General features: G+C 63.7%; 1 protein-coding gene across 1 annotated transcript in view; it reads left to right on the top strand.

Annotated features, from left to right (window-relative positions):
* Nucleotides 1-27,275, top strand: part of CCDC187 (coiled-coil domain containing 187) — a 47,922-nt gene that overhangs the window by 11,229 nt on the left and 9,418 nt on the right. The window contains exons 5-19 of the mRNA XM_044264372.1: nucleotides 2,637-3,166; nucleotides 3,264-3,362; nucleotides 5,290-5,382; nucleotides 9,275-9,409; nucleotides 9,906-11,188; nucleotides 11,434-11,528; nucleotides 13,521-14,080; nucleotides 14,506-14,593; nucleotides 17,425-17,537; nucleotides 21,609-21,673; nucleotides 21,917-22,030; nucleotides 23,008-23,141; nucleotides 23,253-23,344; nucleotides 25,777-25,862; nucleotides 26,719-26,846. Of these exons, the coding sequence (XP_044120307.1) occupies nucleotides 2,637-3,166; nucleotides 3,264-3,362; nucleotides 5,290-5,382; nucleotides 9,275-9,409; nucleotides 9,906-11,188; nucleotides 11,434-11,528; nucleotides 13,521-14,080; nucleotides 14,506-14,593; nucleotides 17,425-17,537; nucleotides 21,609-21,673; nucleotides 21,917-22,030; nucleotides 23,008-23,141; nucleotides 23,253-23,344; nucleotides 25,777-25,862; nucleotides 26,719-26,846 (3,615 nt within the window). The remainder of the gene's footprint in view (nucleotides 1-2,636; nucleotides 3,167-3,263; nucleotides 3,363-5,289; nucleotides 5,383-9,274; nucleotides 9,410-9,905; nucleotides 11,189-11,433; nucleotides 11,529-13,520; nucleotides 14,081-14,505; nucleotides 14,594-17,424; nucleotides 17,538-21,608; nucleotides 21,674-21,916; nucleotides 22,031-23,007; nucleotides 23,142-23,252; nucleotides 23,345-25,776; nucleotides 25,863-26,718; nucleotides 26,847-27,275) is intronic.

Raw genomic sequence — 27,275 nt, 5'->3', positions numbered from 1 at the left:
ATGGAGGCACCCCAGGGCCAGGCAGGGGCGTGGCCCTCCGGTACAGGCCCCAGGGGCCGCAGTGACCGTGGGGTTCGTTAGTAGAGGCCGTGGGGGCCGCAGTGACCGCGGGGTCCGTCGGTAGAGGCCAGAGGGGGCCACAGTGACCGCGGGGTCTGTCAATAGAGTCCTCAGGGGGTTTCTGTCCAGCACGGGGAGACTCTGAATCAGCGGAGGCTGACCTGTCTCTGGGAGTCTCCTCGGTTGTCCGGCCTCTGAGAGAAGTGTAGGGGACACCGTGGTCACCCCCTGGTGATGTCCCCTGAGCTTGCCAGCTCCCATGTAGCAGGAGCTATCTGCAGGCCCCGTGTATCCCCCACAGTTCTCAGGAAACTGCGTGGGCCACGTGGCTCTCCTGGAAGGGCCTGCTTTCCCAAACCCCCGGGGCAGCCCTCTGTGACACCAGCCCCTCGCAAACATCGTGAAGAAACGTGGGGGTGGGGCCCATGGCATTTTGGCCTCACCGGGCGATGTCCCCAGTGGAACAGGCCAGCCAGGGCAGGGTAGACTCTTGGCCAGGCGGACAGGGCAGAGGGGATGGTGGTCTCGGGGCCATCGGCAGGGGGACCATGTCGTTAGTCTTAGCCACCAGGTGTGGTCAAGGGCCTTGGGGCAAAGGCTGGCCCTGCGGTCTGAGGTGCACGCTTTTCTCCCCTTGTCCCAACTGCAGGAGAAGCTGGTTTTGGAGTAGAAGGGGCAGAACCTCACATTCTGAGCAGGGCCTGTCCCTAGGGCGTCCCCTTTCTTCTGCTGGTGGCTGAACATGGGACCATGTCCTCTGCGACCAGGGGCCCGCTGGGCTCAGAGCCCTGCCCTTTGTCCTGTGCTGGGGGCAACCATCTCCAGGCATCCCTGCCTCCCCAGGACAGGCTCTTACAATAAGCATCAAGGAGGCTCTCCATTCTGCCTGGAATGAGGAGGTCTTCTGCGGCAGACCCCCCTTTCTCTGGGCATCCTGGAAGCGTTGCGCTCGTGGCCAGCTCAGCCAGCCCGCTGCTCATGGACGCGGGCCGCCCTGCTTCGTGCCCTCCTGCTGGCGTGAACTCACCAGAAGCTCACAATACCCAGAGGCAGGGCAGGGTGGGGTGTCTGGTCACCCGAGGTTACTCAGCTGGCTGGGGGCAGAGCGGGGATTGGAAGCGGCCTCCTCCTCGGGGCCATGCCGAGCTCAGAGCCAGCTGACAGGTCCACGTCTTCCCCAGCACACTGCCCTGCCAGGGTCGGCGAGGAGGCGACAGGACGCCCGCTTCAGGTGGACCCGCCTGGGGTGCTCCCCTAGGAGGGCAGGGCCAAGGATGCAGGCCAGGGGGTCCTGGGGCTCTGACTTCTTCAGCTAGCATGTCCGTGGGCCAAAGGATGCCCTGAGCGTGTGCCAGGGAGAACTGAGAAGCCAGGGCCCGCTCGCCCTGAGCAGCCCCAAGGAGCCGAAGGCAGCGGCCTGGGCGGTGGTTCCCAGCGGGCTTCGGGCTGGAGGACCAAGACTCTCGTCCAGCCTCTGGGGCCGTGTCCTGGGCTGGCTTCCCGGGGCCCCCAGGCTGACATTGCCCGGAACTGGGCTTGAGCCTGGGGTCAAGCCCCACCTCTGCCCCCAACCCTGCACTGTGGCTGCCCCCCGCCCCACTCTAGCTGAGCGCGCCCCCCAGTCCTGGCCAGTCCACTTGCCACACACACAGCTATAGACTCCAGTGCCCTGGAGGATGGGGGCGGGCCTGCTCACTGTCCCAGCAGGAGTCAAAGGTCTTGCTGTCACTGAGTGACATGGGGTAATTGTGCTGTCACAGGCCACCCAGAATTCTCTCCCACCCTGCTGAGGGACAGCTGGTTAGGAAGGCTCCCCCAGGCCATCACCAGCCTGGGGCCCGGCAGATCGCCATGCCCACCCAGTTTCCACGACTATCCTGAGGGTTTCCATCGTGGGCCAGGGGACCGGGGCAGGCCATCCCTCTAGCCCGCAGTGGCCACCCCGTCCTGAGGAGGGATGGACACCGGGCTGCAGGCCAGCGGGCGGCCCTGGGAAAGCGCCAGCCGACCCCAGGCAGGCAGCGACTGGAAGCTCACTGGGCTCTGCCCTTGACCTGGCCCGGTGGCCATGTCGACCTTGGGCATGGGGATGCTGCCTGCCGGCCTAGAAGTGATCCAGCCCCACCCCAAAGAGATGCTGCCCCTGTCACTCTGGCTCCTAGGGACCCTGGGCCGTCCCCACCTGAAGGGCCGGAGCCAAACCAGGTAGTGTTTGTGCTGATGAGGCGAGGGACGGCCTCCTTGCCCAGGAGGGTGGCCGGGTCAGCGTGAGGCTGGAGGACTTGGGGGGCCAGCGTGCCCCTGCTGGATGCCTTTACTGGACCTCAGTCTCCCCTTCTGTGAATTGGGTTGATGTTCGTGTCTCCAAGCTCGAGGTGGCAATCGGAGAGAAGGTCATGGCACTGCCCTGCCTGGGGGCGTTTTATCAGCCCCTACCTTTCTCGGCTGTGGGCACCCCGAGACAGGAGGGCGAGGGAGCAGGGCAGGGGCTGGAGGGCCGCACGGTCTGAGATGCCCCTCTGCTCAGCACGGCCGGGTCTCCACGCCTGACTCGTGGTCTGCTTCTCTGTCCCCAGGGAATCCGGGCTCTGTCCCCCTGAGGCTGAGGATGAGACCATGGCTGCCCTGAGGTGGCCCGGGCCCTCCCAGAAGCCAGGTGACCTGCGGGGAGCTCCCCACATGGCCTGGTCTGACAACATCGAGCAGCCAGGCCCCCGGGGAAAGGCCCGCAACCACCCGGTGTGGTCAGAAGGCGAGGAGGCCAAGGATGGGGACAGCTCGGTGTCATCAGGCCGCCTCTCCGGCTCCTCTGGGGGCCACGAGCCCTGCACGTCTCCCCCCGGACCCTGGAAAGAGAGGCCCCCCCAGGTGCTGGGGCCCCGGCGGCAGCCCAGAGAGAGCAGCCCACGGCTGGAGCTGCTGAGGGACAGGATCCGGGCCCAGGCCCAGTGGCAGGCCAGCTGCGCCTCCCTGGGCACCTCTGCCCCGTCCAGTGCCTCACGCCTCTACAGAGCCTCCAAGCCAGACGCCCGGAAGAAGGCGGGGAGGCCGAAGAAGGCCCCTCCGGCCCCGTGGGAGGCCCTCGGGCCCCGGGCTTCCGCCGCAGGTGCTGCTTGGAGGCGGAGGAGAGGCCGCAGCGAGGGCCCTTGCCCCGCGGGTCCGCACGGAGCCGCCCTCACCGTGCCCCTCTCGCTCCTCTCCAGGCTTAGGCGCCCTGAGGACGGCTCCGTGCGGCGTGGAAGACAAGACGATCCCCGGCCCGGGGAGCAAGCCCTCCAGGGTCCCTCAGCGCCAGGCCTCAGGTGAGGGGCGGCACGGCTGGCCGTCCTGGCAGCCCCCCTCCCGGGCCTTCTGGCGGCGGTCAGGGCGGACGCGTCCGGACCCTGCGGCTTCCCTCTGTCTACGCCACCGGCTCTAGTGTGACCCCGCTCAGACCACACTAAAGAGGCCCCCCGCCAGAGAAGGGCCAGGCCCAGATTTGGACCGAGCCTGCTGTTTTCTGGAACGTGGCTTCCAACCTCTGCCTCCCCCTCAGGGCAGGAAGGCGGGCAGGCCCTGCGAGGCAGCCCAGGTGCAAAGGGCAGGGGGTTCCCTGTACAGAATGGGTGACTTCTTTCCCTCGTAGTCACACACCAGCCACAGGGCTGGGCTGAGCCCTCCCCTGGGCCTGGGAGGTGCTGAGTGCTTGGTCGTGCGTAGGCAGGCTTCGTGCAGGTGGGAAGGGGCCAGGGGCCAAGGGAAGGTTTGGGCTCACTCCTTCACTCAACAGATAGAAGGGGTGAGGTTGGAGAGGCAGACAGGAGCCACGCTTGGAGGCCAGAGGGAGGTCCACTTGAAGAGTCTGGAATGCACTTAGATGTCCCAGCTGGACATCTAAGCTGTCAGATGCTGGCTGGGCCCAAGGGTCCTGCCGGTCTGAGCCAAGGGGACAGCATCCAGCTCTGGCCCAGCCATGGGCTGCAGCCGCTCCCCATGCCAGGCGCCCAGGCCGGCTGGGGCACACAGCCCTCACTCCACCTTCTCCTCCCCTGCCCATGGGGACCCCAATAGCCTCAGCTCCCCAAGCACCCCCCACCCCCCAGAGGCCACTGGGACTGCTCAGCCCAGGTCAGGACTGGCCACGGGTCACTGGGGGCCTCAGCATCTGGTGTCATTGGTCACCACTCTTGACTGTCACATCTCTTCCTCTGCATGTTAGAACCCTCTGGAAGCAGGCATAAGGCAGAGCCTAGGTCTTTTCTTTTTAAATTATGCTAAGATACATGTAACAAGATTTACCCCCTTCACCACTTTTCAGTGCGCAGTCCGGAGACAACAGCGCGTTCACACTGTTGTGCACCGTCCCCCTGTCCGTCCCCAGGACGTGGTCCTCTGCCCAGACCGAGCTCTGTCCCGTCACATGCAGACCTGTCCCTTGCCCCCGCCACAGCCCCGTCTGTGGGTCTGACTCTAGGGCCCTGTGTCGCTGGACCTACAGAATCAGGGCTTTCCGTGTGGGCTGGGCTGCTGGAGGCGCCTCCTGCCGGCAGGTTCTGGGCATTGAGGACGGAGGAGCCGGCCCAGGCCTGCGGAGTCCTTCCGGCAGGCTTTTCCCACGCACCACTGGCCCCGCTCACACAGCACTGGCCGATCGGCTTCCTCATGCCCCTGCAGAGGCAGCCATACCCCAGCCACGGACAAAGACACTGAGGCCGAACGGTATGGGGAAAGGTGGCCACACTGGCCCTCGGGCACCTGGTCCCCTCCTGCCAGCCTCTGTGTTTGTCACGGGACTTGGACTACGTCTACCCCCTTGGGGTCTCCATATCCCCTCCTATCCAGCCAGGTGGACCCCACCATGCAAAGCCCCTGTGGCCCTCATTCTCACCCCCCTGCCCCTGCTGAGCCCCTGTCCGGCCTGGCTGGTCGCCGCTCCGGGACAGCCCGCTGAGTCAGCATAAAGGCTGTAGGTCAGCCTCAGGTGGGCAGGGGAGACCCAGCTGGGAGGCCACTCTGTCCTCCTCTTGGCCCAGGCATGCTGGAATCTGTGACCAATCTGGTTGGGGGTCTCTCCCAGGGTGACCCCATGCAGACCTCGGAGAGGGGTGGGCCGTCAAGCGTATCCCTCTGGTCCTGCTCTCAGCCGCCGGCTCTGGTACAGGTCCAGGGAGCCGGCCGGACAGGCGCAGAAGCAGGGTGGCCTCTGGGAGTGTCCCTGCTTACCTTCCCTCCCTCTCTCCTCCCCCGAAGTTCCCCGGGAGAAAGCCAAAAGGCAAAGTAGTTCTTGCAAGAGGGAGAAGACCTCCAGAGCGCCCGTCCCCCGGGGAGCCACCAGAAACCAAGGTAAGGTCTGCCCGTCGGGGCTGCAGCAGGGCCTGGGGGTGAAAGTCCACTCCCCGGTGGGCACAAGGCTTTCTGGGGCCGAGACAACTGGCCGCCAGCAGAGGCCCGGGCTGCTGTGGGATCGGCAGGGGCTGGGCTGGGGGGGCGGGCGGGTGGTCTTCAGGGCATGGGGGAGGGGCAGTCCTGGTGTCCACATCTCGGGGAACCGCAGACCCTGGCCGTCACCGCAGTGCCAGGGGTCCCCCACACAAGGGCCACTCCTGGCGATGGAGTGAAAGCGAGCAGCGGGCTGTCCTTGCGACGGCCCCAGACCCAGGAGGTGTCCAGGCACGCAGAGCCGCCCCCCCACCATGCTTCACACACACGGATAGCCCGCACGCGCCTGTGTGAGTGGGCGGCTGCGAGGTGTCCGGGCGACGAGGTGTCGGCTCTGCGTCCGCAGCATCCCCGGAGCCGCCGTGCCGCGGCCTTCAGCAGTGGGCGCCCTGGTGGAGGGAGTGCGTTCCCTCCCCGCCGGGTCTGGGTTTGACTCCGGGCAGCAAGCCCAGAACACCTGCTTTCACCTGAGCCCTTGGTGGCAGGAAAGGCCTGGCATCATGTCCATGGTCTCCGGGCCCTCTGGGGGACTTGAGGCAGGGGTGGCGTTGGCTGACCACGTCCCAGGAGAGTCACAGGAAGAGCGGGAATGGTGACGGGCTTGAGGTCCCAAAGGAATTTCTCCTTCAGGCGTCTCTCCCCTGGGGCCGGGCTGGGGCGGTGGGGCGGTGGCATCTGGCAGGGACCCTGCAGTCCAGCCTGGGTAGGCTTGGGGCCGTGACCTCGGACTGGACCAGGCAGTCGCCAGGAGGGCCCTGTGTGGCGTTGGGGAACGAGAAAGGCAGTGTCCCTCTGGGCGGTCAGTGCAGAGTGGCCGCCCTCCCCGGACATGAGCTTGGTGACCCTCACAGCCCTCCTCCAAGGCAGGTGGGCTCCCATTCTGTCGATGGGGACACTGAGGCTCCCAGAGGCCCACGCGGGTGAGCCAGCTCCAGGCCTGTGCCCCTCACCTGAGAGAGCCGGGCGGTGAGCGCTCTGCCCGTGCCCTGCGCCCGTCTCTCTGCTGCGCGCCCTCAGACCCACACCTCTGCTGGGGGCAGTGCTGGCTCCAGCGGGACGCGTGACCTTCTTCCTCCTCCACGCTGGCTTCTGGGGCCTTCGAGGGAGGCAGGCGGCCGCCTTCCACTGGGACAAACACATTTATTGAGCAGGGCAGGAGGCGACAGGAGAGGAGGGCAAACCCCATCTCGAACCTGACAGGGAGGGACGTTCGGAGCCATGCAGAAGGTTCTAGAAGGTTCTAGAAGGCCCACTGAAAAGGCACAAGATATCACAGTTTTCTGCATCGTTGTCTCCTCCTGCCCCTCAGCTTTGTGGTTTGCTTTATTTTAACGGTCTGCTTGACAAATGACCTGCTTTCTGCCTGACACGGGGTCAGAGGGCGTGCCACGGCTGCATCTATCATCGTAACCACGTGTCACCCTGACGGACTGGACCATTAGTTGCTGTCAGTGACCAAGTCACAGCTGGGCTAAGGAGAGATGAGCTTGGGGTCAGAGGTCAGAGCCAGAGGACTCGGGAATTGGATGAATTAGGAATTTGCTGTAGTTAACAAAAAATTAAATCGCAATACTTATAAAATATTCATCCATCCGGGCCAAAGGAAAATGAAGCCCAATATTTAATTTCAGATTATAGCCCCTCACTTTGCATTTTTTATCATAGATTAGGTCGGCCCTGGAACTCTGACAGGGCACCTGGGGACTTCATCCATTTCCACAGATTAAAAATCCTCTTGTAAAAAAAATTAATTGCCATTAAACTGCTCGGCAGAAGAAAAAATGTGCCCATCAGGACCCATTTATCGACCTAGACCCTTCTGGCGGGCTAATGGGGGGTGAGCGGCCAGGGATGGAGGGGCCTGGGAGGGGCCTGGCCAGCAGGCAGCCCCCTTGCCCAGGGCGGGGGTCCCTGCGTGGTGTCCCCACGGACGGAGCCGTGGTGGTGATTTTGAGCGGCTCAGCAGTGCCGGGGGCCAGGGCGCAGGAGCCTTGCTGGGGAGCCCCACCCCACTGGTCCCTTCCAAAACCCCGACTCGCCCTCCCCAGCCAGCCCCTGCGGTGAGAGTGACCACTTTCCTGCTTGTGGTCCTGCAGACGGGGAAACCAAGTGAAGTCACTCACCCCAAGGCCCATACCTGTCCAGGGCAGAGCTGGAGTCAGACCTTGCTCTTACCTGTGGGTGTCCCAGGGTTCTGTGTGGGAGCGTGTGGCCTCAGGGGCCCTCCCTGGAGGAATGTGGCCTTGGGGGCAGGTCCTGGAGGGACATGGCTCTACAAAGGGCAAGACTCAAGGTGCTATAGCCTTGGGTCTTGCCCTGGAGGCCTGGGCTTCAGGGTGTGACTGAGGTCCTTCTTCCAGGTGTGGCCTATGAAGGGCATGGTTTGATGTGGCCCCTGCCCCTTTTTGGGGCCTGCTGCTCCAGGCCTGTGATTATCTCTGGGTCTAGGTGGTGGGGGAGGGATCCTGTTGGTTGCCTGCCTCCGGGGGTCAGTCTCTGCATGGTCTGGGCTATAAGGCACCCTTCCTTGGCAAAAATACCCTGCTTCGTGGGAGGCAGGACAGGTCGTGGCCTGGGAGGTCCAGCTTCCTGCCCAGGGCTGGCTCAGGGGGAGATGCAGTGTGATGTGTGTGTGCATGTATGTGAGCATGTGCCTATGCGTGTAAACACACGTGTCCCCATCTGTGCGTCTGTGAGTCTGTATGTATATGCGTGCATGTCTGTGTGTGTGTGTGCTTATCTGTGTGACTGTGCACATGTGTGTATGTCTGTGGGCGTATGCATGTGTGTCTGTGTGCCTATGTGTGTGTGAGCTTGTGCTTTCTGTGCACACACATGTGCATGTCTCTGTGTGAGTGAACACACGTGTGCTTGTCTGTGTGTGTGTGCATGTCTGTGCACACGCACATGTGCATGTCTCTGTGTGTGTCTCTGTGTGTGAATACATGTGCACGTCTGCGCGCGTGTGTGAGCATGTCTGTGCACACTCATGTGTGCATGTCTCTGCGTGTGTGTCTCCGTGAGTGTGAACACACGTGTGCATGTCTGTGTGTGCGTGTAAACACCTGTGTGCACATCTGTGCGGGTGTGCCTGTCTGTGCATATACGCATGTGTATGTCGTCTCTGTGTGACTGTGAACACGTGTGTGCGTATCGGGGGGTAGCTCAGGCTTGGCCGCTGCTCTGGCCTCTGCCAGCAGCCTGGTCTGTGATGGGGGGCTGGTGCCGGCAGTGGTGTGTGCTGTGGGATTATGAAGTAGGGCTTTCATAAGTGACGTTTCTTATGTGGCAGTATCTGCTGCGGAAAGCTGATTCGTGCTTCAGAGGCAGTGGGCGTCTGTGTCCCTGCTCCCTGGGACCCTCGTCCCATGACCGGGACATGCTCGTAGGTGGAGCCCCGCAGCAAAGACCGTGCGTAGTCCGATGAGGGGCGAGGTCCGCCGTAGTACACACTCGCACTTGCGCCGCCTCCTGACTCTGGCCCTTGCTGGGATGGGCCGGCGTTGACCCAGGATGTGCAGGGCACCTGGGCCCATGGCCTTGGTTTTACTTGGCTTTACAGGCAAAGCCGTGGGGAGCGGGTTTTATTATCCCACTGACCGAGTGTCAAAGAAGTCAGGTCACCATCCAGAGTCATCCTGGGACTCGGCCAGGCCGAGTGGCTGAGGGTCCCCCCAGCTCCTCTGAGAGTGTGTGACCTGTCTCCGGGGGCTTCCCGGGGCCGAAGACCTCCTCGTGTGGGCCGCCTTTGGAAGGTCCCAGCCACTCCGCTGTGTATACGTTTTCTCTGTTTAAGATTCTGAGTTGGTTGGTGTGTACGCCTGGAGGAAAGGACCAGCCCTGGCGAGGGCCCTCCTCGGGCCCGCTCCTGCCTTCCCCAGGCTTCGGAGCAAGGCTCGATCCAGAGACCAGTCCCCCACCGTGGACTTAGGTAGCTGGTACCTCTCTGCCTGGGCCCCTCCCTGCTCTGCTGGGACGTCTGGAGGGTGGGCTCGGAGCAGGGAGGAGGTGGCCTTGGGTGTTGCAGCAGCTTTTCCCCGGCGGCCTGTCGAGCGCCCTGCCAACCCACCATCAGGACTTGGAGAAATCCTTATCTTTAAAAGCCAAGGAAAGGCTCCCAGGAGGCAGGCCCCAGCCGTCTAGTGTTTCCACCATAGGGAGTGCAGGATAAGAGCATCAGTGGTTCCTCTAGCAAACACACCAACCCCCACTCATGCTGTTTTCGCCAAGTCTAGAGTGGGTGTCTCTGTGCCGGGTGCTGGGCAGAGCCTCAAGTCACCCCCATGCAGCACCTGAGCCCACGATGTGTGTGAGGGCCTAGGGGCAAGCTCCCTGGGAGCAGGGCGGAGAGTGCCTGGGCGGGGAGCTCGCTCTGCTCCTTCTGGGGCCCCACAGGTCCGGACACCTCTGACCACCTGTCTTTGCAGGAGATAGCAGGAAAGTCGGAGTGGCCGAGAGCTCCCCCGTCTGCCCCCGGATGCCCAGCCCAGCCTCTGTCCGCCATGACCCGCCACTGTCCACCAACACACCGCACCTGGCTTCCTACGACCAGCCTATGACCATCCAAAATGCTTTGACTATCCTTAGAGACCTCCGCCAGCAGATCCAGGCCGGGCTGGAGCTGGCCCGGCATCGCCACCCCAGCGGAAGGCTAGAGCTAGTCAAACCACAGTCAAACCTGTGGCTGCAGGACCCAGCAGAGAAGAGGCAGTGGGGCCCCTGGGGCACCCCAGATGTATGGGGCTCCTTCTCGAAGAGTCCTCAAGCAGGGACGAAAGGGAGGCGCTCCTCCCAAGACCGTGCCAGCAGCTTCCCCACTGGGAATCGCTGGAGCACCCTAGCTCGGCGGGAGTCCTATCCCCAGCGGACTGGAGCGGCCCAAGGGCGGAACCCCTCCTTCCAGAGGCCCGGGGGTCCCCCCGAGAAGCTGACCTCTTTGCCTCAACGGCCCTGGAGCGCCTTGGCCGGGCAGGCCTCCAGGACCCAGCAGACTGGAACAGCCCAAGGATGGAACCCCTCCTTCCCGTGGCCCGGGGGTCCCCCCGAGAAGCTGACCTCTTTGCCTCAACGGCCCTGGAGTGCCTTGGCCGGGCAGGCCTCCAGGACACAGCGGACTGGAGCGGCCCAAGGACGGAATCCCTCCTTCCAGAGGCCCGCGGGCCCCCCAGAGAGCCTGACCTCCTTGCCCCAACAGGCTGGGAACGCCTCGGTCGGGCAGGCTTCCAGGTCCCAGCGGACCTGGGCCACTTATGCAGACTGGAAGACCCCTGCCCGAACACCCTGGAGCCCTTGTGGCCCACGGTCCTGGAGCACCTCCTTCCCGCAGGGCGCCAGCACCCTGGGCAAAGCCAGAGGCTCGCACCCGCCACCCTCAGAGACGGAGCACAGCTGGCTGAGGCCCGCCGGGGGTGCACCTGGGAGAGAGAAGGAGGGGCGGGTGCCGCCGCCCTGCCCGAAGCCCCGGGGGGCCCTGGGCCACCCCTATAGTGCTGAGGCGCTGCGAGAGTTCATGCGCCAGAAGACTCAGGCCCGGCGGCGGCAGGCCTTGGAGGAGAAGGCCTCGGCCGTGCGCGCCCTGGAGCTGAGGAACCAGCGGCTACAGGACGTGTACAGGAAGCAGAGGGAGGCTGTCCTTGGCAAGGCCGTCCCTATGGTCTCCCAGACGACCCCCGGCATCGTGACCTTCTTCCCGCACTGTGCACAGTCCACGGTAGGTGCTGGGGGTGGTGGGGGTGTGGGGCTGGCCAGTTCAGCCTCTGGGCTCCCAGGAGACCTAGAGGCTGCCTCCCCAGGCCATGGAGGGGAGGGACCCACTGCCTCTGCCCTGGAGGGGGAGCCCCCACGGGGTCCAGCCTGAGCCCCTCCAGAGGTCAGGGCTCATTGTGGGGCTGAGACACAGGGTCTCCGGGTCTTCCGGCCTGGCCAGGGCTCTGACTGTGCTCCCTTCTGCTCTAGGGCCTGGAAGCTCCCGGGAGCCTGGGGTCGCCTGTGCTGGAATGGAGCAAGGTGACCTCCGGCATGGTGCTGGGGGACCAGGAGGCCCCGGGCAGGTGGGTAGATGGGCTGCCGTGGCTGGGTGGGGCTCCCTCTGCCCAGAGCCGGTGATCATGGGGGATACTGGATCTCATAGCCCATTCACGGTGCACAAGGCAGGGGCATCGAGACACCCCCCGTGTTGGGGGCCCACGCCCTCTCCCTGCTCACAGAACATTTCAGCACCCCACCCAAAAGCAAGCCGCATGCCCAACAGCTGCTGCCCCCGCGGCCTGGCTGCGTTCCGCCTCCGCGGACGCATCTGTGGGGACGGCTCCCAGGAACGGGGTCCTGCAGCACCTGGTCGTTGGGGTCTGGCTTCTTCCTTGGAGCATGTCTTCTGGGTTCACCTGCTGTAGCGCGCCGTGGGCCTTCGTTCCTTCTCTACGACCAAATAAGATTCCCCGGCGCGACCTGCTGCACACGGCACGACCGTGGGCCAGCTTGTGGGCGTTTGGGCCGCCTCCCCCTTCAGCGGCAGCAAATGAGTTGTTGGAACGCCCGTCTTGTGTCATGCTGCATACCTGGGAATGACCTCACCGGGCCTCTGGGGGGGGGGTGTCTGCGTTCCATTCCTGGGGGCCGGCCGGGGGCTTTCCTCACAGGCTGCGCCATTCCGCACCCGCCCCCCCAGCAGGGGGGTCCCCGCTTCCTCTGTGTTCCGCCAGCCTCCTTTTCCCTTTTTTCCCTTCCGTTTTTGCTTTGTTTTCACTGTGCGTACTTTGTTTTTTTAAGACTGTATTTATTTGAGAGAGAGAGAGCGAGAGCAGGGGAGAGGGGCAGGGGGGTGGAGCACGCTGAGCAGGGAGACTGAGACAAGACTCGATCCCAGGACCTCGGGATCATGATCTGAGCCGAAGGCAGACGCCCAAACGAAGGAGCCCCAGGCGCCCCGACTATTGTTTGCTAATGGAGCCCGGGCAGCTGTTCCGAAGATCCCTCCATGGGCAGCCTCTGGAGGGGTCAGGAGTCCGTCCCCCATGTTGCTCAGGGCACCTCTGCAGGGTCCCGGTCCACAGAGCAGCCCAGGAGGCTGCGTGGTTTTTACCTGTTTAAACTCGATATCTGGTCGGTGCAGCTCAGTGAGCGCTTACAGGCTCCTGCCCCCGGACCAGAACGACCCACACCCACAGGCAGCCCCTTCCTCTGCAGACAGGCCAGCAGGGGGGCTCCTGGCCACGCTGACCTGATGCCCCCCCCGGGGTCCTCCCCGACAGGCAAAGCTGTGGATCCTTCGTCCTCCTCCCTGTGTTCTTTTTTCCCTCCACATTTTAGAGAAATTGTAGGGAAATACACGTAACGTGGATTCACCGTCTTCACTGCTTTTACGTGCACAGTCTGGGGGCATCGGCGCACTCACACTGCTGGGCACTGTCCCCGCCGTCCATCCCCAGGACGTGGTTGTCTGCCAACACCGGACTCTGTCCCGTGAAACCCTGTTCCCAGCCACCAGCACCCCACTCCCCCTCCCTGCATCTGTGGTCTGACTCCTCTGGGCCCTCCTGGGAGTGGATCCTTCAGGGTCGGTCCCTCTGTGCCCCGTAGACCTCGCTGGGGTCCACGTCCTCCTCGTTCATCTGTGGTGTGGCTGGTGTCGGGATCCCTTCCTTTTTACGGAAAAGTGATGTTTTTGTTATTGTTGAGTTGCAGGCGTTCCTCATACATCTGGGCATTGACCTTATGAGATATGGGGCTTGTGACAACGCTCCCCTCCCGGGCGCCGCGGTCTTGGCTGCCGTTTGTCCACGCGCACAGCTGTGCGTCCGAGACACTTTGCTTCATCTGTTTCTTCCCTCGTCGCCCAGGCTTTCAGTGTGAAACCCCAGAACTCGGTCTTTCTCAGCCCTGTGCGGCCGGCTCTTGTCTAGAGACCCCGTAGCCACACCTCCGGCCGCAGAGAGTCACTGTCATCAGACGTGCTCCCTCCCAGAAGCTGTGCCAGGCTCACCCCTGCACGCCTGTGCTCCAGCGCGCCGCGGCCTGACCCTCCGCACCCTCTCTCCCTGCAGCTTCTGCCTGTGTTTGAACAGAGCCTTGAACCGCTCTGAGACTGTAGAGATGGGCAGCCCCCGGGACGGCTGGGACGGTGCCCCCATGCTGACGTCCTCCCGCTCCTCCCCGGGCCCCCTGAAGCTCCAGGACCTGACCACCCGCCCCCCGCGCCCAGGCATGTGCATCTACCTGGACCCTGAGGAGAGCGAACGCCTGGGCACCCTGGGGCCCCTGCATTTCCGCTATAAGCAGGCCCGGCTGCAGGCACTGGAGACCATGGCCAATGTCCTGAAGCAGCGGATCGACATCCTCACGGCCAAGCTGCACAGGCCGGAGACACCAGATGCTTTCGGGGACCCTGTGTCAGACCCTGGCACTGTGCCCGCCGCCCGCGTCTGCTCGGGGGCCCTGGTGCCCAACGGGAGAAGAGGGGGCCCCTGGGACCGGGCTGATGAGCCAGCCAGGACGCTGGTCTCTCCCACCTGCTTCCTGGACCACAGGCCGCTGCCATGGAGCCCCGACTGGGAGAGGCGGCAGAGCGTGAGCCCGAGAGGCCACCACTACAGGGAGCCCCAAGGTAGAGCCGCTGCCCGGGCCACGAGCGGCCCCCAGCCCCACCAAAGGCCAAGGGGACCCCACTTTCTCCCTGCCCCTCAGCTTCCTCTCCCTAAAAGGGAGATAATGATGACAATACCATAGCAGACGTCCGGGCCACCTGGGGGGCCGCTGGGGACAGTCCTGGCAGAGCCCAGACATGTGCTGAGCTTTCCATCAGCTACAGACCCTGTCAACACCTTGGCCCTGGTGGGAGGAGGGGTGAGACCTGGCCCCGAGGCTTGTGCCTGCCACCTCCCTTCCCTGCCTCCGAAGAGGGGCGAGAAAGTGGACACAGCCCTCCAGGCTCCTCCGGTGCTGCGGGTGGGGGTACCCCTCCCTCCACCCCCACTGCTCCCCCAGCGGCTCCTTCCTGTCTGCCAGTTGCTGGTGTCCATCTCCCCAAAGGTTTCATTGAGGACGGGCGTTTGGAGCTGGATAACAGGCTGGCAAGAAACACGGCTTCCTTCCAGACACTCGGCCCCTTCATCGGGAGGTGAGCCTGCGCGTCCCCCACACGCCCCCACACCACGGGCCGCTGGCAGGGCACAGCGGGTGCACAGGGGTGCACGGGGGTCTGGGTGCAGCCGGGCTGCTGGGGGAGGGACCCAGCTCCTGACCCGACCGTGAGAAGCCCCCACACCAAGGTCAGGCCCCGCCAGCTCTGGCGCTGGCCACATGGTGGCTCAGGGACTCCACTCTGGCTGGGCTGTGGGCAGTGGGCTCCCGACCCCAGCCGGACACCACTGGCCGCACCTTGCTGGGCCCCGGGTCCCATGTCTAAGTGCTCAGGACCACCCACCCATGGACCCTGCACCTTTCCTCCCCAGCACAGCCTGAGGCCTTTGGGAACAGAACAGGCCCTTGGTGGAACAGAACACTTGCTGCCAGCAGGGGGCAGCATTGGGCTGGGCGTCAGGTTCTCCACCACCAGTAACCCAGCCCCAGTGGAGAGGTCAGGGAGGGGAGAATCCCCAGAGGCTGCCCTGGGGCCTGAGCTCCAGGCCGACACCCCACATCTGCACGTCCCCCTGCTGCACGGCGGGCAGAGGGCCCAGGTGCTCACACCGCCAGGGGTTCCCACCCAGGAGCCCCCCCCACCCAGGCGCTGCATCCTCCCCATCCCCCACCCCGTACCCCTGGCCCCGACCAGGAGGTGCAGGGTCGTGCCCTGGATGGTCCAGCAGCCTTCCTGGGCAGGGGTCAGGGCACAGGGACTTGTGGGGCCCTCAGCGTGTCCAGAAAAGCTGTCTGGCCTGTCCCTTGCCGTTGGCTGCTCACAGCTCTGTGGCCTCTCTGGTCGCCTCCCTCACTGCCTGGGTCCGAGGATGAAGGTCAAAGCCTCCTTGTTCAGCTTGTGGCCTTCCCTCTGCTGCCCCAGACTGGTGCCCCCAACTTCTCCAGACCCAGGGCCTGGCCCGTCCTACTGCCTCTCAGGCCAGCTGTTGAGTTGGGGTGAGGCAACGCCCCACCCTGTCCCTTCCCTGCTGGGACCACAGGGCTCTGTCTGGCCGGGCACCCAGCCTGTCCGCGGCATGGCACCGTGAGGATGCCGGCCCCCGCTCTCCAAGGGCCTGTCCACCCCAGCGTCTCTGGAAGGAAGTGTGGGGGAGGGCACGCCCCGGCTGTGTGCGGCCCCCCCACAGGCCTTCCTGCACCTTGGGACTGTGCCGTCAGACCCCTGTGAGATGTGTTCTCATTCCCACTTTACGGACAGCAACACGGAGGCCCGGAGAGACCCAGTGACATGGCCAGGATCCCACAGCTCATGGGAGGCTGGACCCCAGCGCCCACGGTTCTCCCACTGCGCCCATTCCTGGGTCTGGACTCAGACTGGGCCCTGAGAGCTCGTCAGACGTGCAGAGTCCCTGGCCCACCCTGCCCCCACCCCCTGGCCCTCCTGAACCTGGTACACGAGTCCTGCAAGGGATCGTCTGAGAACCCCTGTCCTGGGAAGTCTAGGCCCGAGGTCAATGAGGCCCACGGGCCCCTGGCTGTCTGTGGGTAAAGCCGTATGGGCAGTCAGCCATGGTCAGCACCAGGCTCATCAACACGCAGCGGGGCTGGGTCATGTCCCCAGAGGCAGGGACTATGTGGCCAGCAAAGCCCACGTGTTTGCTGTGTGTCCCTTTATGGGGCATGTTCGCCGACCCTAGCTGATCAGCCGATGGCCTCATGGGCATCGCCTTCAAGGAGAGCCACTGGGTAGCCCTGCAGGGACGTGTCCCCTCCTGTCCCCTCATGGTCACACGCTCCTGCAGCAGCCCCTGCCCCATCCTGGTCTTCCTGGATTCAGCCCCCTGCTCTTCCCATCGCCTCCCCTGGGCTGCTCCCTCTTGCCAGGACCTTCTTCCCAGTCGTCTCCCCTGCAAGGCCATGGGCTGCAGGGGCAGGGGCCATGGGAGGAGGGCCATGCCCGCCACCCCCACCCATCTCCAGCGGTCCCGAGTCGCTGTGTGCCTGGGGGAGAAACAGGACGTGAGGCAGGGCTGTGTGTACGGCAGATGCCGGCACCCTGTTCCCACGGTCATTTCGGGACACAGCGGCTCTCCTGGTGTACCACTTTCTCCGGAAAGGCCCCCCTCACGCCTCCCTCCTAATCCTGTTAGTGACATGTGCTGGCCAGGCTCAGGGCAGGGGGTTAGGGTGGCCTGCGCGGGGGCCAGTCTCCCGAGTCCAGCCGGCCCGGTGTGACCCCTGTGTCCTCGGACACCTGGCTGGCTCAGGCTCCCTCCGTGGGATGCGGCAGCATTTCGGGCCATGAGCAGGGAGGGGTGAGGGTTAGGGCTAGTGTGTCTGCCCTGCTCTGCTCTGGGCCTGGAGGACAATACCCCTGCAGATGGTAGAAGGGACGAGAGACAAAGAACGAGCTCTGTGTCCCTCATCCCCCGAGTGGCTGTCTCCCCACGAAGGGCATGGCATGGGAGCAGACCCAGAGCAGGCCCGGGCTTCCAGGCGGAGGGCACTCCGGTCCCGCACAGTGCCTAGCAGTGACAGTGGAAGCCGGGCCTCAGCTGTCTGAGCTCCCGAGGGCTACTGGTCCCTGGAGTCCCAGTGCCCCCTGCTGCTGCTCACAGATGACGCCCCCCCGGCTGGGGGACACTGCTGGCTCAGCATCTAAGGGTGTCACCTGCTCACTGATGCCCTCCCAGTCCTCTGGTCACAGGCCCATTCCCCTTAGGCTTCAGCTCTGGACACAGCGGGTCTGATAACTGCTTTGTTTAGGCCGAGGGAACCCGGGTCACTGCCCCCCAGCCCCCCAGCTGCCTCGTACCGTGTGGGTGTTCCCTCCCGACTCTACTCACGTGCGTGCCTGTGTGCCCCCAGCTCCCTTGGGGTCCCAGCCGTGCTGGACCCCACCTGCGGCTCCCTGCAGCTGGAGGACGTGTCGGCGGCCAGAGGGGCAGGCTTGCTCACGCCCTGGACCGTGCGAGGCTGCGGTAAGGGCGAGCCCGCGGACAGGCCCTGGGCTGGCTGGTCGGGTGGCCGGGGAGGTCCGCCGGGGACTCCCTCCACTGCCTGATGCTCTGGTGCGTTCCTATGGGTTAGAGAGATCTTTTTCTACGTGGAGAGCGTCCACGCATCAGTATTAAAGTTTTCTGGAGGCTTTCGGGACCCAGCTGCGTGCCGTGTGCTCTTGCCACGCTTCTGTCGTGACCAACACCTGCTTCGTGGAGGGTCCACTAAGGGCCCTGCTCCCGGGCCGCCTTCTCTGAGCATCGGCGGGCCCAGGTTTCTCTGCCTTTCCTTTTGCTTCTGAAGGGTGTTGTCCTGGGTTTCAGGAGACTGGCTGGGGACCATGGGGCTGGTGCAGAGCCGGGATGCAGGGGTGCGTGGGACGGTGCCCTGCCTGGAGTGCTGAGTGGCCTGGGTGGGCTGGGGGGTGCTCCTGGCACAGCGGCTGGGGACGCATGTAGAAAGCAGCCTGTTGTGGGAGGAGGGGGTCCTGCCATTTCCATCTCGTGGTCAGTCTCCCCCACCTCCCTTGCCGGGGGGACTCCCAGCCTGTGGGGTTGGCGTTGGGGAGCCTCACGCCTGGCCCTCCGTCTCCCCATCTCCTGAGGCCCCAGGAGCCTTTGCAGCCTTCTAATTCACTTGTTTGTTCCTCCCTCTGCTCTTCCAACTTGTGCCCACTGAGCACCTGCTGTGCCCGACGCCAGCCGGAGATCTGGCCCTGCCCTGGAGGCACCTGCTTTTAGTGGGGCTAGCGTCGGGAGACGCTCGAGTGAGGGCACACAGCATGTCCGATTCTGAGCGATAAGTGACAAGGATGAGTGACTGGCAGAGACTTCCACCCTGGTTCCAGTCCTAGAAAGTGTGGCCCAGAGAGGGGCAGTGCGGGGCCCAGGGACACCCAGGGAGGAGCCGGGATTAGGGCTTGGACGCAGGTGTCCACACTGCCCACCCTTGCTGCCCATCTGGAAGGTTGGCTGAGCGGGGGTGGGGTGGTGGTGGCTGGCTGTTGTGAGAGTCAAGGTGATTCCTAGTGGCCTGGGGGTGACTGCCTCCTGGCCAAGATCCTGCAAGGGGGTTAGGCTCTGGCCTTCCCTCCAGGGGGGCAGCCTGCATCTTCGCCCCCAGCCCCGTCCACCACGCCCGCAGGGCCAAGCAGCAGGAGTGGCTTCTTCCTTTTAGGAGGGGCATCCACGGTGGGGGCCACGGTCCCCAGAGACCCCCTGAGAGGCCCCGGCAGGAGGGAGCTCTACAGTCCCTGCACCGAGGTTGGGGTGAGGACCCAGGAGGCTCTGGCTTCGTGGCTTCAGGGGACAGTGGGGACGGCCCCCGGGCCTGACCGCACCTCCACACCTGGGCCCTAGCTGCCAGGAACCTGGCGCAGCTGTGTGTTCCTGAAAGCTGGGGGAGCACAGGTGGCCCTTTCTCTCAACCGTCAAATGGGGTGACGAGAAGCTCAGAGTCGAGGCAGAAAGCCCGTGACCCTGAGGACAACCACTGCGGGGCTCTGAACTTCCACTGCTGCTGGTTAGCAGTGCCCTGTCACTCCGGCCCTTCTGAGGATACCTGGCACACATGCACCCCCCGACTGCGCTTCCTGCCCGGAGTCTGCCTGTGTGGGGGGTCAACATCGGCGGGGGGCAGGCAGCCCTGCCTCGAGCCATGGGGAGGGGCGTGAAAGCAGAAAAGGGGACCCTCTCCGCATCCCAGTGGGAAAACCATCCGGCACCGGCTGCAAGGACACCCACCACCAAGGTGTGAGCTTCCCCACGGACTCATTCGGGGGCAGCGGTCAGGGGCTCGCCTGGGCTCCAGGGCAAGGACAGGCCTTCCTTCAGAGCAGCCCCTCTCCGCAGGCGCCCCTCCACTAGGCGAGGGGCCAGGCTGAGTTAGAGGGCCCCATGCCACCTGCCATGGGGCCTCGGGGTCCCCAGGGCTCCCACCCACACCTGCCGTGCTTCCAGAGAAAGAAGACAGGCAGAGCTGTCCCTGCTCCGGGACACGTCCGTGAACAGCCTTCTGGGAGCCTCGGAGTCTGGTCTGGGAGGAGCTGTCGGCCAGGGGCCCTGGCAGCTTCCACCGGCGGAACCTGAGGCCAGGCACCAGGCTGTCCAGAAAAGCCTGCTCCTCTCCCTGGCCCCACCTCCAGGCTGCCTCTCCAGAAGCAGGGAGCAGGATGGAAGACAGGTGGAGGCTCACCCCAGCTTCTCGCTCCCTCCCACGTCGCTCCTTACACTGACCGTGGGGCAGGGCCTGTCTCTCTGTGCACAGACTGAAATTCTCCCACAGGATCTCTTTACCCCGAGGCTACAGGCTGCCCCCAAGACTCACTTGAAATCTGAGCTTCTGCATCTGGAGTGGCTGAGAGCAGGATCTCAGGTAGCCAGAGACCAAGCAGCGAGCACACCAGAGCACATGTGCTGGGCTTGAGTGTGACACCTCCTCCAGGAAGCCTCCCAGACGACACTTGGGCTGCGCCAGGTCCTACCGCTCCCCCAGTCAGAGCTTGTGGGCCATGAACACTTGATGGTCTGAGACCACGTTATCTGGTGAAACCCTCTGGAAGGAGGAGAGTGTTCTAGATTCTGAGAGATCCAGTATGGTAGCCATCAGCCACATTGGCTGTCTAGCCGGGATACGGGGCCAGTGTGGCCAAAGCATGGCATGTTGGGTTTTAGCTCCTTTTCACTTAAGTGTAAATGGCACGGGTGGTGGCCGGTGGCCCAGGCCGGAGACCGGGAGACGTCAGCTCCCGGGCCAGTGGCGCTCCCTCTCGGGGCATGGTATCCTGTCAGCTCCCTTCCAGCTTCGGGCCTGATTCCCCGAGCCGAACCTCACAAGTGGGGACACGCTTGTCGTGACACACCTGCTGTGGGGACAACCCGCTTTCTCTCAGGTCACGGCTCAGAGCTCAGGGCCACGGAGCCCGTGTCTGCCTGGTGACCAGGGGGTGCTGACGCTGTGTGGCCCTCCCTGGAACTGCAAACCTGCTGGGTTCCTACAGGATGGTCGGGCCTGGGGGTCCCGAGCACCTTCTCTGCCTCCAGCTTCTCCCAGTGGCCACAAAACAAAAGCAAGAGAGGATATTTCCTTCTTGAGGGAACTTGAGCTCAAAAGAGACTTCAAGCCGTTCTCCCCAGCGGGTCTCCATTCCCTGTGGAGGCCAGCAGGGAGAGAAGGGGGACCCCACGCTCAGTACACGTTAGATGGCCTGAGCCCCTGCTTCTCCCCTGCTTTGTGCTTCAGAGTTTTCTCAGAGCTGTGCAAATGCCCTGGGGCTGGTTTCACCGCAGTCCACAGCCCCTCCATGCATGGAAAGCTGGGCCACTCTGCTCTCTCTGGAGCAGGAGAACAGTCTGGGGGGGCGACTTTCTGTACCCTGGCCAGTGATGGCAATGGTCATCCAAGAGGCACCAGGAGAGCCTAAGCCCTGGGAGTGAGCCCGCACGCCCTCCCCTGCCCGCTCCCACCAGGCACAGGCCCAGAAGACAGAAGATGGGCCGAGGAGGGGGCAGCGGCCACCCCTCTGACCATGGAGTCGCCCTAGAGTCAGCCAGCCACCCAGGAGCCAGGAGCACCAACAGGGTGCAGAGCCCGAGCCGAAGCCCCCCACTGCCCTCAGGGACTGTCGCCCTGGCCGGGGAGGCGGAGGTTCCCGTGCTCATTCTCCAGAGCAAGCCCAGACATCTCAGGGATGCCTGGGGACCGACAAGCTGAGGCTCGGTCATCTCGCTGCCAGGGAGGCCGGCGTGTTCCCGCCGAGGGGCTGGAGGGCTGGCGATGTGTCCCAGGTTCCCCAGGGCAGGCGGGATGAACCAAGGTCTGTGTGCGTGGCTCCCGCTGTCTACAGACTCGGGCATGCCTCCCGGGAGAGTGTGGCCGAGGTTCAGGCGGCAGGAGCCCCAAGCAGAGGCAGAGTCGTCTCAGCAGCCGGCTGCCTCCCCCTGCCCCAGGCTGCAGGGGCAGTCTCCGGGGGCCGTGCTGGGAGTCGGGCGCCTGCCCTCCTGCGGGCCGAGGGCAGAGGCCGCTCAGCTGCCCCTTCTCTGTGGCTCCCACAGGTCAGCGCTCCAGGCACCTTGCCAACATCCCCTGGAAGTCCCTGAGCTCCCTCAAGTCCCTGCAGGTGTGTCCTGCCCCCACCCTGTCGGGCTGATGACAGCTGCCTCCCCCGGGAGGCCCGCCTGGGTGGGGCTGGGAGTTACTCTCGTCCCCCTGAGGCTGAGCAGAGAGGCGGAGTGGGGGGCTTCCGGGGGCGTCCCTCAGGGAAGTGTGGCACCACCTCCCTCTGGGGCTTAGGGCTTTGGGGCAGCCATGGGGGCAGCACTGTGGGGCCCCCCAGGAATCGAGGCTCGGGCCCTCCCTGCAGCTGGACCAGGAGAAGCCGGAGCAGGGGCTGGCGCTTCTGCGGCAGCGGGCGGAGCAGGAGGTCTGGGAGACGCAGAAGGCCCTGGACCAGCTACTCTTCAAGCACCAGTTGGAGGTCAGTTGGCCCGCGGGCTCGAGGGGTCTCCACGGGCATGGCCCACTCCCTGCCACGGGGCAGTGCCACCCCGCCTGCTCTCGCCCCAAGCCCAGGGCCCCCCCAGATGGATTCGGCTCTGGGGCTGCATGCGGGCCACCTGCCCTTGTGGAAGGGCAAGCAGGGGAGGGTGTGGCCATAGTGTCACCTAAACCGCGGGCCCACGATGCCTGGAGGAGGACAGCATGGCTGCCTGACAGAGGCCAGCTCCGTGGGCCCCACACAGACGCTCAGTTTAAAGCAGACACAGGACGTTTCAGCCCACAACTAACCCAGGGGCTCCTGGCTGAGGACACTGATGACCGCCTGAGCCGCTGTCCTGGGCGTGCTGGAACCCACCCGAGTCTTGCGCCCTCAGCTGAGGGCCTCGGGAGCTGAAGACGTGTGCAGGACACACAGCCCTGGCAGGTCTGCCGGGAGGGGCAGTGGCCCCACATCTCTAAACCACCCTGCCCAGCCCCCTGCGCGTGCTGGTCTGGGTGGTACAGATGGCCCCCACCCCCCGCCCTGGGAGTGACATCTGGGATCTCCTTGGATGTGACCAACCTTCTCTGTGGCTTTGGTTGGGGACTATTGGGATGTACTCACAGTATAGTTGGGGAGGTGTTCCCAGGAGGGTACCTGAGCCCGGGGGAATGTGTGCAAACACGTACACGCATGTGCCTGTGTGTGCAGGTACCATACACACGCACCCCCGGGTTCCAGCTCTCTCCTTCCCCTGGCTGCAGCTGGGGCACAGGGCTGTGGCTCCCCGGCTGTCTGAGCCCCAGCTCTGGCCTTACTCTGTGTCCGCTCGGCACCTGCCGCCTTCCCCAGCCTGCCACGTCCAGCTCTGTCTGGAGGGAAGGGGTTGCTTATCAGCCCCACGTGGAGGACAGACGAAGGAGGCCTCTGAGGTCGGGGCCTCCACGACACACACTGCCTTCCTATTCTTGCAGCGTCTGATGGAGAAACACTCCCCCCAGGCCAGGCCAGACCCGGCTTTGGCTTCTGCTTCGGAGCAGGAGCGGCCACAGGTGTGTCGAGTCCTGGAGCCCACAACCTCTCGGAGCACCGAGACCGCCAGTCCCAGGTGGGGCCCCGGGTGGAGCTGGCCGCAGCCTCCCGACGTAGCAGAGGCCAGGCCGGCCGGGTGGGACGGGCGCAGGCGGCCGGTACCATCTCCAGCACTTTCCCCCCACAGATCACAACCAGCCAGGGGCAGAGACGCGGCCACACCCTCCCAGGGTCCCCAGGAAGGACAGCAGAGTCAGGAGGACAAGTCCACTTCTGCAGGTGAGAGTCCTTGAAACATGCACGCAGCAGGTGCCTGAGCCCGTGCGGGCCTGGGGCAGGCAGAGGGGCCAGTTTCAGACATGCACCCCCTCCGCCTGCCGGAGGGCTCTCCCGGGGCTTCCCCTTCCCTTTCCCGGGCGACACCTGCCTTACACAGTTTAGGACCTCCCCGAGTCTCCTTTATTGTTGGCAACACTCTGTCCCCTCTGAAGGTGTCTGCACACTCCCGTTTCCCACGCTGGCTCTGGCTGGTGTAGATGCGATTCTGTCTCCGGCTTCACTCTGCCTGGACGTCCGTTCGCATGAACGGTGCCAGGGACACAGTCCCTTTGTTTTCGTAAAGCCTAAGGACAAACTCCTTTCATCTTTGCCCAACGTAGACGTCCAGGTGGATGTTTTTCCTCCCAGCTGACACGCTGCCCCGTCCTCCAGTTGCCGTGTTGGCAACGAGAAAGCTGGGGTCAGGCTTTATGGGGTCAGGCTCTTCTCCCACGCGGGAGGCGCCTTTCATCTCCGTCTGCCTCTCCCGCTTTCTCTTCGTTACGGGCTATGACAGGTTCGGGTGAAGCTTCTCTGTCTCTTGTGCTCGGGGCGTGTTGTGAACTTGTACCGGCAGGAGTGCTGGACTCGTTTTGCTTTGGAATGTCCGGCCGCACTCACTCCCGTGTCCTCACCTCGCCTCCACTCACCTGGGCGTTTTGCCACCGTTGGTTCTTTCTATGTGCTTGCTTTTTTCTTTTTTTCTTCTGTGTTTCCTTCCGGAGAGTTCCGACTGCTGTGCCTTCAAGTTCACCCCTCCTTTCCTCTGCGGGGTCCGATCTGTCACTAATCCCACGCCGCGTCTTTTTCTTCTCATGCATTTGGGCTTCGTCTCTAAAAGTTCCATCTGGACACTTTTTTATATCCCTGATTCTACTTGACTCTTTAAACATAGGGAATGCAGTTATAAATGCTTCTAAAGTCCTTCTCCGGCTCATTCTACCCTCGAGTTCTGTCTCAGCCGACGGAGCACTCTCGTCACGGGCCGTGCTTTCTTGCATCTTCTTCACATGTCTGCTGGACACTTTGCATTTTACCCTGTTGGGAGCTACCGTTGTGTGCTGCCACACACGGCTGTGAGCTTTGTTCTGGAATGCAGTCCCTTGGACGCAGTCAGATCCTTCCAGGTGTTGCCCTGGTAATTGCCAGGAGGCTGTGAGGCAGGGCTCGGTCTGCAACCAAGGCAGAACCTTCTGTGAACTCTGCCCTAAGACCCCTGGATCATGAGGTTCTCCAGTCTGGCTAGTGGAGACACATGCAATCTAGGCCTTCTGCTCCTTCCGGTGCTTCTCTCCCCAGCATGGGTAACTTCCTCATATGGTTCCCACCAAAGGCTCATGGGAGACAGTCCAAATCTCCAGGTTCTCCCTGTGTGGCTCTCTCCTCTCTGGTCCTTCTTCCGTGAGTTTTAGCTGCCTGGGTCTCTCCAGATTTCCAGCTCTATCTCCACTCCTCGTGAGGTCTGCAAGGCTCTGCCTCAGTTTCCCCTCCGTACACTGCAGCCTAGAAACATTCTCAAGGCAGTAAGCTGCAACTATCAGGGGTCTCACCCATTGTCTGTCTCTCAGGGATCACTCGTGCTTTTTTTTTTAATATTTTATTTATTTATTTGACAGACAGAGATCACAAGTAGGCAGAGAGGCAGGCAGAGAGAGAGAGGGGGAAGGAGGCTATCTGCCGAGCAGAGAGCCTGATGAGGGGCTCGATCCCAGGACCCTGAGATCATGACCTGATCCGAAGGCAGAGGCTCAACCCTCTGAGCCCCCCAGGCGCCCCTCACTCGTGCTTTATTGTCTGATGTCCGGTGTCTGGAAAATTGTTCTTTCGTATGTGTGTGTGAACATACATATGTGTACGTGCATATACATATGTCATTTTTTTGTTTTATTGCATTTTAAAGTTATATTTAGTGGGACGATAAATCACAATCCAATCCCTTTTGCTCTCTTGGTGGGAAACACAAGTCCTGAAACGAACATTTTAAAACTATAGAGTCCTTTCTGCATCCCAGCCAGCACCGAGGGACAGCTAGCAGTGCTTGGCGGTAAGAGCCGCTCAGGCTCAGATTTGGGCTCTGTCACCCCACCTGCTTGGTGCTGGACCTCAGATGGGTCACACTCTGTCCTGGGGCCTCTCTCTCCCTCTGTGGAAGTGAAGCTACAGGACTAAGTCCTCCCTGAGGCCCCTCTACCTTGGGTCCGGTCTTTTGTACATCAGTGGGTTCACATACAACCTCACATTGGGACAGAGATGGTTAAATTCTCCTGGTGTGAAGCTGTGTGTGTGGGGGAGGGTACTAAACTACCCCAGACATCCTACTTGAGAGGCCCTCCTGGAGAAAAAGGCCCTGGAACCCCTGTATGACCCAAACACTGTGTGCTTTCTGTCCTCAGAGCCCAGACAGAAAGTGAGAGCAGACCAAGCTCCCTATCAGCGGCCCCTGGCCAGGCTGGACCCTCAGGTCAGCCCCACCCACCAGGTACAGGGAGCCTTGTGCTGGGGAGGGGTTCAGGGGAGGCACTGGCAGCAGCGGGGGAGGAGCAGAGGGGGAGGGAGAAGCAGGCTCCCTGCTGAGCAAGGAGCCACATGTGGGGCTGGACCCCAGGATGCTGGAATCATGATCCCAGCCAAGGGCAGACACTTCACTGAGCCCTGCCAGGGGCCCCTGGCAGCAGCTTTTTGACTCAGATCCTCCCGCTCACTGCCTGGAGCCATAGGCACTGAGGCCCGCCTCACCTAGAGCCTGCACCCAGGGTGTCTCCTCTGCAGATTCTGGGCTGGGGAGGCAGTCCCCGGCACCAGCATCACCCACCCTTCCAACTGACATCCACCCAGGCCCCGTCCTCGTGCCTGAGGCGGTAGGTGAGAGCAGGCATTTCGACAAAGTGCTTCAGACAAGGCTGGTCCCCACCTTTCAGGCCGCACATTTCAGGGCAGGTGGCCCAGTCTTTCCCTGACCCTCTCGGGCACAAAGAGTGCTCAGCCTGGATCAGGGCTGGGGAGGAGCCCAAGACGATAAGGACCCAGCCCTGCCCTTGGGCGCTCACAGTCGGGAAGGGGGTACTCCGCCTCAGGAAAGGAGGCACGAAAAGGCGCCGAAAGGGCGCTGGGAGTCGTGGGGGTGGGGGCGGTTGAGGGTTGGTGGCAGTTGGGAGGAGTAAGGGGGCAGTCCGGGAGGGCTTCTTGGAGGCGGTGCCCTCCTCTGGGCGGGGCAACGCTCCCACCTAGCGAGGCTGGTCCCGGAGTGTCCTGCTCGGTCTGCCCCACCACAGTGGAGCCTGGCGGGGCCCTGGAAAGCCAACGTCGCAGGAAGCCCCGGCCACTTCACGCTCCAGATGCTCGAGCTGAGCCTTCGCGAGGAGGAGCTGCGGGCGCAGCACGAGGCCGCGCTGCTGCGCCTGCGCGAAAAAGCGCTGGAGGAAAGGATCCGGGCTGAGCTGGCCTGGTTGGAGCAGCAGCGAGGGTGAGCGCATGCGCAGTCCCTCCCCCACCCGCTCGGGCCCGCCTCCCGACGCCGGGCCCCGCCCTCCCGCTCGGGCCCCGCCCCTGAGCCGCGGGCCCGACCGCGTGCCTGGGTTGCAGACTGCGCCAGTCCCAGCCGTGAGGGTGTTCGCGGGAGGTTAGCGAAGCCCGTGAGGCGCCGGGAACAAACGCCCGAACCCGCCTGCGGTGCCGCCTCCCCCGGGAGCCGCGACCGGTCCTGCCGTCTAGTCGAGCGGCGCTCCCGGCTGGGCGTTCGGACACGCGCCCCTTCCAGAGAACCTTACCGGGCCCCCCTACGCCGCCGCCCGCAGGGGCGCGCCTGGCTCCGCACACCCCTGAACCCTGCGGCTGGGCCTCGAGCCGCCTCCGGCCATGCGCCCTCACCCGGAGCTGGCAGGGAGACGCCTGC

This window comes from Neovison vison, chromosome 9 (assembly GCF_020171115.1).
Source record: "Neovison vison isolate M4711 chromosome 9, ASM_NN_V1, whole genome shotgun sequence".
NCBI lineage: Eukaryota > Metazoa > Chordata > Mammalia > Carnivora > Mustelidae > Neogale > Neogale vison.
This window is presented reverse-complemented; position numbering and strand designations above follow the sequence as displayed.